The following is a 15,196-nucleotide window of genomic DNA, read 5'->3' as shown; positions in this document are numbered from 1 at the left end:
ATTCCAGGGTCTGCTAGAGCCAGAAAGGAAACAGGAATGGCCAAGAGGGCCAGGTCCATTTTGCAGTGAGATTTTAACAGGTATGTTCTGTCCATTAGACCCATGGTAACTAATGCTCTCTGCTTTCACAAGGAACATGCTCTATACCAAGTTTTTGAAATGGCCTTGATCTCTTGAGCATTCATTTTCTAATATAAGAAAATTTCCTCTTAATTCTGTTATAAAAAAGAAACAAAAAATCAAATTGCCTGAAGCTGTCAGCTTCCAGCCCAAGACACAGCTGCAGCTGATGGACAGGAAAAAGCATGGCCCAGCGGATCCCACCCCAAAGGATCAGCTAAGACCAAGCTGTATTTCCAGAGAGGAAATACAGTCCTAGAATTTTGATGTGAAACTACTTTTTATATTATTAATCAGAGCTTTACAGTAAATTTAAGCTAACTGCACATGAACACTCTGGGGACCAAACAAAGCCTGCTTGTGGTCCAGACAGCTGCTCACCCAGCAGGTCAGGACCAGCCAGATGGCCTCTGCTATATCATCTTATAAGGACCACAAAGTCATCTAGAGACCAGGACTACAGCGCACAGTCACCAGAAGCCACAAGCTGAACACTGGCAGAAGAGTGAACAGTTCTGTATTTCTACTGAGTGGCAGCCCCTTCACTAACCTGAAGAAAGGAAAGAGACAACAGCGAACAGAACACACCAGAATTACTGTTTCCCCACAAAGCAGCCCCTTTAACACCCTTTTATAGGTCAGGGATTCTATTACTGTTGGTTATTTTGTTTTGTTTCTTTGAGAAGACTGAACAGACAGCTGTTCACTGATCTCTACCTCTACTGGCATAATAATGAGTGAGCAGGAGGGAGGCATCCCCTTTGTCCATGTGCCCATGCCGCCCTTCCAGGCTGGGCTTCTGCTTTCCACAGCAAAAGTCTCACACCTCAGGTCAGACAAGATGGCAGGATGACACTCCAACACAGGAGGCACCAGGTTCATACTCTCTGGATAGAGGAAAAGGGTATTCCAGGGACCCAGGCAACAGAAGGTGGTGGCGAAGACAGGAAGCTGAAAACCAAAGACCTGACCCTGCTGCCCCTACTCAGGGAGCCTTGAGCACTGTGCTCTGCCCTGTGAAAAATGACATTGTATAAAAGCATCTGCCCCCTCCCTCACAGGAGAGGCTTGGGATCACGGGAGGAACATGTGCTATACAATAGCCCAGCCCTGCCAATGCTGGAAACCTTTATATCCACAACAGAAAAATGACTGTGGGCTGAAAACCATGTACTAAATAAAAAAAATACATACTTCCTTACTTCTAAAATAACCTAAAAGCTTATTGATTCCCCAAAACAGGTTGTAATTCAAATGCTGGTGCTTCGTCCATCTTCTGTTACCGGCCTGTTCTGAGCAGCCGGAACACTATATTCCATGTTCTTCTGAGGGAAGCACACTGGGTCTCACTTTATCACTTAAATATTTTATTCAACCAATCACCCAAAAACAAAGAACCACTCCTTAGTGGTAAACCAAGCACAATTTTAGGTGGTAGAGATTTAGCAGTGAGCAAAACAATCAAGGCATTGCCTTCTTTCTGGAACTTTCCCAGGTCTTACACCAATCACACCAGCTTGGTACATGCATCTAGGAGATAGCACCCATATGTGGCTGGAAAGTGGAGGCGCCTAGCAGAAAGCCCACCTTGACAATATTGGCCCCCCCATACTTAGATATTTTTTGAGAGAGGAGCCTTGCACACAGAAGCTTCCAGACATGTTCTATAAACACACAAAGCTAGCACCTAAAATGCAGATAAGAGTTCAAGTTGCTACAGGATGGAAGCAAGCGCAATCAAGAAGGAAGTGTTAGTCTCTGGAGATGGTCTCTGTTGAGAAGGCATCTTTTAAAACTCTCGTGTGACAGACACAAAACTGACGGCATAAACTTCCCATTCTTATCTTTGACCTTTACTTCTGTGGGCCAAGCATCATACAAGAAAGTGAACCAAGGAGCCCAAGACGGATGCTGTATACATACACTGCACATAACTTACTGTGGCTTCAGGACTGCCTGTGTCTCAAGAAAGCTATGAATGGGCCCTACATATTTGTAGATGACAATGTCACATCACAGGCTAGACACCCTTGGCCACTCTGAAATGCTGCTGTTTTTATTGGTACAATCTACAGCTGGAGAAGCAGCCTCGGGTTTAGGTGCCCCCTACAGGAGTGACTGCTCTGTCATCTGGGATTAGCAGATGATTGTGTGGTTACACTCATATCTTGATTACATAAAACCATTTTCAGTTCATTCAGAAACTTGCTTTCAACTTCATCTAGAAATGAAGAAAAAGCTATCAATACGGTGCTGACCAAAGCCCAGGACAGCCTCGTGATAGTTTGTTTCCACATCTGCATCACTAGCCAGGCACAACTTTGCTTTCCTGAGTCATAGTTTATCTTCCTAAGTTATGGAATTTTTAGGAACGGGTGTTTTTCTTGCTATCAGGATCTGCTACACAAATCCATGTCTTTTTGTGAGCCAGGAGCACTGAGAATCAGGAACCTTTCCCATCATCTCTATGGTTTAGTAGATGAAGCTCAGCAATACTGTGGGGTGATGTATGACGTCTTTTCTCGCACTTGATCAACATGCCTGGGTTATATCCATGCTGAGCAGGACCTCCCATGCTGTGGACAGATGACGAAGTCCCTGGGAGTTGAAAGAGCACTGGGGGAGTATGGGCTGTACAGGCTGGGCTCCTCCTGCTCCTGGTACGGCTGCTTACTAGCTGCAGAGCAACTGCTTCCTTTTGTTGGATCTTCACTTCCTCAGCTCGGCCATAAACATCACCTTCTCTAGTTCTCTTCCAACTTTCTGTAGCTGTCACATAGCCATTTTCTTTCCACAGCGAGACATCTTTCGCAATTATTTTAAACATCTTACTCTTCAGAGACGTCAAGATGACATGACTTGCAGGTAAAAGAGCTGGCCAGGTGACTATAATGACCTCAATTCAACGCCTGCAGCCCAAGGTGGGAGGATAGAACTGACTTCAAAAGTTGTCCTGTGACCTACACATACACACACACACACTTTCGAATGGCTTGAAGGAAAGTACCCCTCACAAGAGTCCCAATTTTTCACATATCACCAGTGGAAACCAAAGGACTTAAATGGGTGACCACGGTCACTTAGGGCACATGGAGACAGAAAACAGGCAGCTGCAGGTTGTCAGATTGTCCTTGCTCATAAAAGCAGCCGCACACTACACTCTAGGCTTCGTGTTGAACATCAGCACACCTCCCTGTGCAAGGACTCCACCAGAGCAATGACATCCCTAGCTGATAAGCACAACCTAATTCATCAAATGAAGTTTAAATGGCTCAGAACTCCCCCCTAAAAGGTTGATAGCACACAGTCTTGATTTTTAAAATGATAGGTGGTAGTTGTCTTTATACTCAGAGTAGTGTTGCTTTGGAGGAAAGCCTTTTTTTGCCTGCCATTTATCTATGCAATATAATAAAACTGGGTGCCTGGCCATGACTTTATAACTAAGACATAAATTGTTCTGCGACACATAAACTGCACCACCCAATGATACTCTGCATTGTGAAATGATGGCGATGCTGTTGAAAATTCTGCTTCTGGAGAGAAATCAGGGCATCCGCATGTTTCCGGGTATGTTGAGGCCTTGGATAAAACAGCGGCAAGTGTGAAAAGTGACTTCACGGAGACTTCAGGATGTATTTTGATATAGCCACAATCATCAAAAGTATCAGGTGTGGCTTTCTCTATGAAAATGTTTAAAATCTAACATTAAAATGAGATTGTGAGGTTGGGATGTAAAATTAATTAATTAATTAAAATGAAATTGTGATATTATGACTTATTTATTTATTTATTCGTGATTTTAAGACAGGGTCTCACTGTATATCTCGGGCTTCCCTGGAGTCACTACACAGCCCATGCCAGGGCCAAACTCATGGTGACGCTTCTGCCTCAGGCTCTGCAGTCCTGATTACAATTGTAAGCTGCAGCACCTAGATTAAATTGCTATTTTTATATAAACCATGGTGTTGAGTGCTAAGGTGTGATACTATAACAAAACTTTAACTATTAATGTCTGATTTTATAATACACATTTAGATTTTCTAACATTTGAGGTATTACAGAATCCGTCAATAGCAATGAATCAATGAATCAAATCCTCTGATGGTTAAGTCAAGATGATTAGCCCATTAAGAAAGCAGGTCCTTAAGTCTACAAGTAAAGAATTTTTACTTACATGTGATGGTTGACTTGTAGAATGCTTGAAAAAATTCTCTAAGATGGCATTTGGCTTAATTTTATGCACTGCCTTTTGAATGCCAAACGCATTTGCTAGAGGTGTGGCAACAAACCTACAAAATATGAGAAGAAGGTTTGAGATGTAAGAAGCCCACGACCCCACCAGAAAACCCAGGCTGTTCCTTTAGGTGTTCAGGGAAAGTTCAGGCATTTGCTTGCACTGTTCTAGTTTGGACATGGAATGTACCCAGTGGTCCCCCACTGAAAAGTTTAATCCATAGCATGTGCTATTAGGAGCTGTGTGTAAACCATCAAGAGACAGGCCTGGTGGGAAGGCCTGAAGTCATAGGTCTTCCAAGGGGATCGTAGAACCTCAGACTCTCCACTTGCTTTCTTCCTCCAGAGGTAAGCAGTCCACTCCACCATAGTTCCTGCTATGCTATGATATCTCACCAGAGCTGAAGCACTAAGGTCACCCAACTTCAATTGTTCAATTGGAACACACGTTTGCTTTATAAATTAATTCCTTTGGGTATTTTGTTACAGCAATGGAAATCTGACTAATACACATTGTCCATGGAGCTACGTACAGTCAATCTCTGCTCACCAAATGTTCCAAGGAGAAAGCTGGGCATGGTGCTTATGACTAGACCCTAGCACTTGGGAGGGTGAAAGAGAAAGATAACAGTGAGTCTGAGGCCAGCCTGTGCTACACAATGAGTTATAGTGTAGCGTAAGCTACAGAGTCTCAAAAGACAAACCATAAAATGATAATAAAGCATCCCACATTTAAGTTCAAAGAGAAAAAATTTTCAGACCTATGCACAAGCAAAACTTTAAGAACACACAATGCAATACACAGTTCAAAATTCATTTCATTGTGAATCTGAATACATATATTGCAAGATTGAGGACTAGGGCGAACTATTGTATTTAGAACTCCACTTTAAGACCACCAAGGACTAAATTTAGTGTTCACTGCTTTCTAATAAATTGAAATTTTGCTTTCTAAAGTAGCTGTACCTTTTCACATTCCTGTTAATAGCATGTCATGTTTCCAGTTACCCCAAATCCCCCAGAAGCTTGGTTTTATTGACTGCAGAAATCATACTGTGTGCATAGCTGCTTCTATTCATTTACAATAGAATTGTTATTACTCCTAACTTCTGCTCCAACATGAGTTTCATCTTATTTTTCTAATTTCTTAATGTGGAAATGAATTAATCCTTCATCTTTAAATAGAAGGTCTTGAAGCTGAAAACTCCTTCCAGACCTACTACTTCCACATTCCAGAAAGTTCTAGTACAGTATGCTCTTTTTCATTCAGGTAAAAATATGTCTATTTTACCTTGTGATCCCTTCTTACACTGGTTATTAAGAAGTGTGTTGTAGCTTGGCTTGCAAAGGACAAGATTAACAGAACCTTCTGGATATTTAACAGATTATCCAATTAAGTATAAATATAAAACTAAGTGTACATGGCTAGTTGAAGGCTAATAAAAATAGTTAATCCAAATGCAGTGTTAATATTAAGATTCAATCATTTAGCTACTGAATGTAGCTAGGATCACATGTACATTTAGGATGGAGATTCAACATATGGGCTTTAGTAGCTGTGCTTAGATTGCAAGCCTTAAAAAGTTTGCCTGAAGCAACCTCCACAGGAGCAGCTACAAGAGAGTGACCACTGAAGGAGCAGGCCTGACCAAGAGGCTTCTGCAGGACCATGTGTGCGTGTGCGAGGCAGGGACATCTGTGGGTCTGGGCCCAAACCAGGAACCTCTGCAGGAACAGGCCTAAGCCAGTGACCTCTACCAGAACAGGCTTGAGCCACCAACCTCTGCCAGAGCAGGCCCAAGGCAGCTACTTTGGATATCAGTATGGCAATTTCTCAGAAAATTAGGAAACAACCTTCCTCAAGACCCAGCAATAACACTTTTGGGTATATATTCAAAGGATGCTCAATCGTACCACAAGGACATGTGCTCAACTATGTTCATAGCAGCATTGTTTGTCATAGCCCGAACCTGGAAACAACCTAAATGCCCCTCGACTGAAAAATGGATAAGGAAAATGTGGTACATTTACACAATGGAGTACTACGCAACAGAAAAAGTAATGACATCTTGAAATTTATAGGCAAATGGACAGATCTAGAAAACATCATATTGAGTGTGAGGTAAATCAGACCCAGAAAGACATATATCATATGTACTCACTCATAAGTGACTTTTAGACATAAAGCAAAGAAAAACCAGCCTACAAATCACAATCCTAGAGAACCTAGACAACAATGAGGACACTGAGACATACAACCTAATCTGCATGGGAAGTAGAAAAAGATAAAATTTCCTAAGTAAATTGGGAGAATAGGGACCATGGGAGAGGGCAGAAGGGGAAGGGAGAGGGAGAGAGGGGAGTGGAGAAAAATATATAGCTCAATAAAAACATTAAAAAAGAAGTATGTTGTCATTTTCACTTATTCACTAATTTCCCTGTGTCTTTCAGTTACTAGTTTCTAGCTTCCCTCCCTATGTATGGTTGCCACCCGTCATGTTCACAAATTTGTGTTTGGGGCCTGGTACATGGCATGCCATGGGAGTGCCCTCTGTGCACAAGAGAAGAGCATGGACCTGCTGTTGTTGGAGGGAGTGTTCGAGAGATGCTTGCTAAGTCCGATGGTCTATATTTAAACCTATTTTCCTTCCAATCTCCTGCCTGGTTATTCTAGCTATTATTGAAAGAAAGCCCTCCACTATTGGGTTGGGATAAAGTAGAGAACCTACTAGCATGCACGAGGCCCTAGGTTCAACGACAGCACTGAAAAACAAAAAAGCCAGCACCACCTACAAAAAGCCACCACCACCTACAAAAAGCATTACTGTAGTGTTGTCTGTGTCTCCCTTTTATGACAGTTCTGCTTCATGTGCTAGGACTCTACTGTTATGTTCACCCTTGTTTATAATTATTATATCTTCTTAAAACATCCTTTGTACTAACACTTTGAGGACTGATGCAGTTAAGTTTGTCTTAGAATGGAGCCACTCGAGCTCTCTCTCAGCCACTGCCTTAGTGCGTAGCTCTTCTGTCCCTTTCCTTTCAACCTACGAGCATCACTGAACCTCAAGTGATTAGTGTGTGCCCATATAGATGGAGCATGTTTTTCTGTCTTTTCTTCCAAGCATACTTTTTAATTACAGCATGTAATTGATTGACATTTTATTAGTGATTAGAAATGATTTTCTCTGTGGCATGTGGCCACTTGTTTTGTGTGTGTGTCATTCTCTGTTTCATTAATTTATTACTCTCCTCTTTAATGTTAGATGTTTTCTAGTACGCCATGTAAATCCCCTTGTCTCTTACTATTTTTAAAATTATTTTCTCAGTGATTATTTTGGGATTATAATATACATCTGAATTTATAACATTTTGGTTCAAATTGATAGCAGATTACTTTCAGCGGGATACAAAAATTTCATTCTTTCCTCTTCTGTATTATCATATAAATCATATCCTTATATACTATGTTCTAATCAACAGATTTACTATTATTATTTTATGCAAATAAACAAAGAGTATAAAAATAGATTCACAAATGAAAATACAATCATATTAACTTGGTAGATTTTTAAGACCCATAAGCAGTATAACTTATCAAAACCCTTTACAAACTTTTCACTTCAGTAGTACCTATTTTAAATGTTACAACCTCTCAGTTTTTTGTCTTTGATTTATAATTTCTATTATTTTATTACTATTGTGATTTGGTGAGATATTGTGCTCCTGTTTTTGTTTTGTTCTCAAGCACGGTTGTCTCTAATTCTTTGAAAATGTTTTAAACAGCAAATTCTAAATTCTTACCCCACTAAGTGCAACACCTGGGCTTCCCCAAAGACACTGTCTTCTGTGTATGTACCATGATTTCCCAAGTTTCCCATGACTGCTCAGATTTTGTGGTGTGTTAGGTGGGTGACTCTTGGCCTCATGTCGCCTACACATCACAGTTTGCTTTGTCCTGTTGGCCTATTTGTGTGTTGAGTCACTTCAAAACCCTAAACTATATGTCCTGTCCTGTGTCGTGTGTGCGTGCTGAAATCTCTAGCATGTGCGGTTGCTGCCCAACTAGTGACTGAACAAAGGCTTCCTTCAGCACCCAGGGCCAGCAAGTCTTTGGGCTGCTGCAGCTCTGCGCATGTAGCGAGCAGCAGCATCCCCTCGCAGCCAGGCAGCAGGAGTCTGCCTTAGTGCGCACTGTTTCCTTACAGGGGGCATTGAAGTCATGTGGGGGTGAGAGCTTAGGGACTTCTGGAGTCTTGCCTGGACCCAAACAAATCGTTAAACATCAAATGGACCTTCAAGATTTCCAAAAACATGTCAGAGATTTTCAAGGACCCCCATCCTTCCAGACATCTCAAGTCTCTGCTTTTCATTTTGAACTTTTTGCTTAGTCTAATTTTTGGACCAATTATTATTTCCTCAAGCAGTTAATTACCTTTAATTGTTTCTGATAACCATATTCTCAGGAAAATACCCTTAAAAATACCTGGAGTAAACTATGAGGAAGGTCTAATACAACAGCAGCATCACAGCTTGTACTTACTAGACAGTCAGGTGATGACAGTTCTCTACAATAATGTTCCAACTCTCCTTTCAGTGGATGCCACACTGCAAGGGTTCACTCTACATGTACTGTGCATGTGAGCTTTTGTTTGTTTGTTTGTTTTGGTTTTGAGTCTCACTGTGTATCTCATCTGGAACTAGCTATGTAGACCAGGCTGGCCTTAAACTTACAGAGATCCTCCTACCTCTGCCCTCCAAGTGCTGTGATTAAAGCAGTGAACCTTGACACCTGCCTGAGCTCGTAGCTGTTCTCTGACATGACAGAGACAGAAAGGGCAGCTAAAATTCCACAGATATCACTGTTCTTGCCAGGACTCGACTGTTTTTCTTAGACGACACTCCCTGTGTTGTCATGACTCTTTGTAAAATCGTCAACGTGTTGACTCTGAATATTTTTGCTAATCTTTTGGCTGGTTTTATGCAGAAAAGAATTTCAGAGTGCCTTACTTCTGACGTTTTTGTTAACTTCCTGTGTGCACTGGGTGTGTGGATATGTATGTATGTGTGTAGGTTCGTGTGGGGACACAAGTGTGCCTGAGGGCACACGCACACGACTGTGGAAGCTAGAGAAGTACCTCAGGTGGCTTCTCAGGAGACATCCGCCTTGTTTTCTGAGACAGGTTCTCTCACTGTCTCGTGGCTCACTGATTACGCTAGGTTGACTGCAGCCAGTCCCAGGGGTCTGCCAGTCCTTGTCTTCTCAGCTCCGGGATTATAAGCAGGTGCCACCTTACTATCCGTGTGACATTTTTATGAACTCAGGTCCCCATGCCAAAGCAGAACTACTATACTCACTGGCCTATCTCCCCAACCGTCCCCACTGTGGTTTTTAATGATGGTGATACTGATTAACTCCTCATGTGCTTACTTTTTATTGGTATATTTTTTGACTCAAATCTTTTGCCTATTTAAAAATCCACTTATTTATTTACTAGTGATTTACACTTTATCTGACACCCTGAATTTAAATTCTTCATAAGATACATACACATTTTCTCCCAGTCTCTTTCCTTTCCTTTAATTTGATTTATGTCTTTAAAAATAATTATGGATTTTTCTACATATAAAAGTTCGATTTTTCAATGACTTTCCATTTTTCCTCAACCTTACCCAAATAATTATTAACTTATTTTCCACCTTTATATCTTAACCTGTACAAGATATTTCTAAGTAGAATTGGGTAATACATAATTACTCAGACCAGCTTCTTTCACCGAGCATGCTCTAAGGTCTATTTATGTCACAGCCTGTGACAGGACGTCTGCTCCCTTCTCTTGCTGAGTGACAGCCCACAGTGTAGGCACACACAGTGTCATTTAAAAACAAACATTTTAAATCTTTCCCAAGGGGAATGAAAGCACATGTTCAGCCATGTTCTCACACCTAGGTTCATGGTTTTTATCCACAATGCCCTAACACCACAAACAGCACACATTCCCATCAACTAGTTCAAATATAAATATTTGTATGATGTATAAGTATATTCAAAGACTACTTAAGAATAGGGAAACCTTAATACCTTGATTCATATGCATTATACATGAAAAAAATCTCAAACATTAGTTAAATAAAATAATTCACAGAAAATGTTACAATTTATACTTCCAATTATAAATAAATCTAGCAAATATGAAGTTAAGATTATAGAGAACAGACAGAGACTGCCAAGGATAGCAAGTGGAAAAAAATAAACTGAAGTGCCAGGTTGATTGATATTTACATCACTGTCCTGGTGATGGAAGCGTGACTATTTGCATCAAACTTTTAAAAACTGTATGAAATTAAAACCTCAATAAAGCTGAGCTTTCAAAATACTAGTGTGTGAAGCAGGTATGTGATTCCTGCTGCAGTTCCAAGCTACCTGGAAGGCTGAGTGCAGTGGATCACTGGAGCTGTGTTCAACGCCCAGATGGACAACAGAGAGACCCCCACCTCAAAGTGTAACTGACAGATAAAAATAAAAAAGATTAAATGAGGGGAGGAAATGGCTCACTGGATAAAGCACATGCTGTGCCAAGTATGAGGACCCAAGTCTGGGTCCTCAGAGCCCACATAAATGCCAAGTGAGCATGGTGCCTGCCTGCCTGCAAGACCAGTGCTCAGAAGGCTGAGAATTACCATGAGCAAGGGCAAGTGAGGAGGAAAGCATTTGTTTTAGCTTACACATTACAGCCTATCACTGATGGATGGCAGGGATGGAGCTCAAACAGGATCTTGAGGCCAACAGAGGCAGGCTGTTTACTAGCTCCCTCTCAGGCTGGTGCTTAGCTATTTTCCTGTATAGCCCAGTACCACCTGCCCACATAACTATTAAAAAAAATGCCCCAGACATTCCCACAGGCCATCCCCAAAGCAAGTTAGATAGACTAGTAGCATATTCAAGCTCTGGGTTCAACTGAGAGACCCTGCCTCAACTAATAAGGTGGAAATCAATTGAGGAAGATTGCCATCAGTCTCAGGCCTCCACAGATGAGTACACATATCTGCACACACACACGCACACACACACACACACACACACAAACACACATCCACACACAAACATAGCAATGTAATGAGTGAGTAGAGGGTTTGCCCAGTAGCGTGTCTCTAACATCGGCTCTTGGAGGGCAGAAACAGGAGGGTTGTAAGTTTAAGTCATCTTCAGCTACATAAAAAGTTCAAGGCTAGTCTGTGCTACATGAGACCCAGTCTCAAAAAAAAAACACCAAAGAAAGAAATAAAAAGAACCCACACAGGAAGAAGAGAATAAATAAATAAATACATGTCCATTTTCCTCTAGTTCTGACAAAGACTATAACTTCTGCCAGGTTTTGTCTGTTCTAGTACTTAGGAACATTTCTGTGTCTAATTAAAATTAGAAATTTAGTTATGAATGATCAGATGATCAGGCCTTTATTTCATTTTTTAAATATGGAAGTTAAGTAAAAGTTTCATAGAACAATGTGATAAAAAGCATAAGAATTCCAACTTCCAGATGGACTGATAAGTTCCTGTGGAGGAAGCCCATGATGCTCAGAGACACAGAAAAAGAGAGCGACTGCTGTGTGCAGGCGAACAGAGAGCACAGTAGACAGATCATAAACCATCTGTTGAGTTTTTAGGGAAGGAAGGAAGGGAATTAGCTCTCACGATGTCATGTCATTTATGCACATCGCGTATGCGTTTTCTGGAGCCACATGAATAAAGAACACCATCATCAAACTCTCTGCTCTAACGTGACGCTCACATGAGCTCATTTCCATCCGCCCTAGGGAGTTAACAGTGAATCCTCCTTCTCAACTCCTGAAAATGCTGTGGATGGGTTTCTCAGGACTATGGGACAGTGGAAAGGGCAGAAATGGGAGTCTCCTCTGTGTACAGCTGAGGAAAGCAACTGACCCGATGCTGCATCTTCCACCTCTGCCTTTGCCTTGGGCTTTCAGGGCCACACTCTATATTGTGTGAAACTGCCCATCTCATGTGCTGAATTTTGAGTAGATCTCTTTGAGATCCTACTTCAAACACATTAAAGAATGTGTAGAAGGAAAACTAACCAGAAACTACAATTCTTAACCAAAATAATGACTAACTAGTCTGACGGTATCAAGTATATAAGAACTGTTAAGGTAACCCTGAGGATTCCACTTTTGCGGTGCACTTCCAAACTGTCTTCTGATCGCACAGAGATATTCACATATTTTCTCCCTCTATCAGGAGCATTGTACTGTGAGGTCCAAAAACTATCCACAAAACTAGAAAAAAAAATACTCAAGCCAACACTCTGGAACCTGATGTCACAGCATGTTTGTTTGAGAACCATTGAGAGCCTGAGGTCATTAACCTCCTGTGTTCTCACCTGCAGACCACTTATGGTTTTTATACCATCTCAACTAAGTGCTCATCAAATGAAAGGAACAGCCAATCTTTTCTCTAAGGTTTTGGTGGTTTATTTTTATAACGTATGATATAGGATTCCAAGGAAATTATAAACTTCTATCATAAATAATAAATTTCAAATGTTGAATATTCTCTTCATCACACAGAGAGAAATACGTCCATGTAGTATTATATACTAGAAAATAAGGGTGAGTTGTTGGGAGTTAACAGAAGGAGCTAGAAGATAATGACTACACTTAATCCCTTGGGGAAGCAAGAACGGCCCTAGGAATTAAAAGAGGGGATTTCTTCCTCACTGTTGTTAGCCAGGAGAGACCTAGACATGGAGACTTGGTCCTCCACAGCTGTAATGCCCTGGCAACCAAAAGGATGTTCTGTCTCACTGCCCCATGAGACTGGAAACAACAATTGCTCGCTGTAAAGCAGGCAGTCTGCAACGGAGATAAGCAAAGGTCATTGGTACGATTCACAGCCAGTGAACAGTCCCGGGCAGCCATGGTCATTTCTTAATCTGGATGTCCACGGGCCAATTTCATTTTCCTTATGCATTATTTGGAAAATCAAACTATGTCTGTAGAAAGTAGAAGGACAGGAGCTAGAGAGAGGGCTCAGTAGTTTAAAAGTGCTTGCTGCTTGACCCGAATTCAGTTCCCAGCACCTACATGGTGCAGGTCACAGGTACCCATAATTCCAGCCTCAGGGATCCAATGCCCTCTTCTGGCCTGTGTAGGCACAAAGATACATGTGCTGTAAACATGTACACATACATAAAATAAGTATTTTTAAGGGAAGGATATTTTTCCAATGCACTCAGCTACAGTTTACACAGAAAGCTTTCTGCAAGTCCACAAGCTAGAACTGGTCAAACAAACTCTCAAGACAAGGGCCCTGCAGATGGTTATAAACACATAGTCTGTGTCCCATGTGATCTTGGGCTACTTGATCTGTACCAGGCTGGCGTCACTTTCTCCAGCTCTTGCCATTCAAACAGTAATGTGTTCATAGCAGAGACCACCACAGAAACTACCCATGAACATTTGCTTCCTGTTGTCAGAACACTAGTACAGTTTTAATATGAGGCTGGAAGAACTATCTATAAAATTAAGCCAAGAAAAAAGTTTACTATTTTCTGAGAAACCAAATTAATGTTGTGTTATGATTTCCTTATGCTTGGGAAGAAAGGGCAGCCACACCACTTAAATTAAGCTATGCTGTGCAGAGGCATTTGGTCTGCTCCTTAATGAGACACTTCGGGTATTTTCCAGGCATTCTAGAATAATGGCTCATCTTCAAGAAGAAGATTTGTCTAGCACTGTCCCTTTGGGAATTTGCCATTAGTAGTGCTAATTGTATAAATCAATACAATTCATGGTTAAATTTCTATATATACCTGTACCATGCACTCGTCATGGCCGTCTACCCTACTCACCCTGTCTCAACCGTGTTTTATTTTTACTGTAAAACACTCAATGGTATTCATACCTCTAATTCTGCAGCTTGCAAATAATATTCATGTGCATTTTATTGTACAGGTTCCACCCAAATCTGCAGCTTCTGAACAAGAGACTCAATATGGATCAGATCTTGGACTTGGCCATGGTAAAGTTAGCAAAGAAAGGGGAGAGGGTTGGGAAGGGGAGAAACGTAAGTGCCACTTACTTTTCAAAGAAGTATCTGACGATCATCAAGAGAAGGGCATATGGAATCGTCATGTACAAATGGGAAGCTTTAACAAAGACGAGCCCGTCATGATCTTCAAGATCTGACCACTTTATTGTCGGAGGAAGCCAGAATTTCTCCAGCCAGAACCAGTCTTTAAACTTCTGAAACATTCTAGACAAATGAAGAAAAGAGAGCATTAGACTTGTCAAATCAGCACTTAGAATTGTGATAATGTTGAGCGCTGTCCTTGAAAACACCTAACGCAGGATTCTGGGATTCCGAAAATAACAAAGGGAGTATATTAACTCCCACGGTCTTCTGCTGCATCTAACAAGAAAATCTCATCCCATGCTCCCACAAGTGCTTGGACTATGGAATGGAAGCCTGAAACTTTACACACTCTCCTTCATAGTTCAGGAAGCACACAAGCGGGCAGTGCAGATAATTATTTTCCTCTAATATCACTCATGATATAGAAATGATTCAATAGGCTCTACAACTTCAAGGTATTGAAAGTCAATGCCCTGAAAGCTCCAATGTGTGTATAAAATTTGACTAGCACCCTAAAAACATTCCCTGGGAAACAAGGGACAGGAGTTCAAAGGAGATCATGGTTGTAATCTTTCTATTTTTATTTTGATGGTAGTAGGGACTGAACTGAGGACTTTATTCATGTTTGGCAAAGACTGTGCAGTGAGATTCATCCTCAGACTTCGGTCATGCTAGGCAAGGATTCTAC

General features: G+C 41.3%; 1 protein-coding gene across 1 annotated transcript in view; it reads right to left on the bottom strand.

Annotated features, from left to right (window-relative positions):
- The window catches only part of Cers3 (ceramide synthase 3), a 67,496-nt gene extending 52,869 nt beyond the window's left edge, over window positions 1-14,627 (bottom strand). The window contains exons 1-2 of the mRNA XM_075952455.1: window positions 14,455-14,627; window positions 4,295-4,409 (exon numbers count right to left, since the gene is read on the bottom strand). Coding sequence (XP_075808570.1) covers window positions 4,295-4,409; window positions 14,455-14,627 — 288 coding nt within the window. The remainder of the gene's footprint in view (window positions 1-4,294; window positions 4,410-14,454) is intronic.
- Window positions 14,628-15,196: the final 569 nt, after the last annotated feature.

Source organism: Microtus pennsylvanicus, chromosome 18 (assembly GCF_037038515.1).
Source record: "Microtus pennsylvanicus isolate mMicPen1 chromosome 18, mMicPen1.hap1, whole genome shotgun sequence".
NCBI lineage: Eukaryota > Metazoa > Chordata > Mammalia > Rodentia > Cricetidae > Microtus > Microtus pennsylvanicus.
This window is presented reverse-complemented; position numbering and strand designations above follow the sequence as displayed.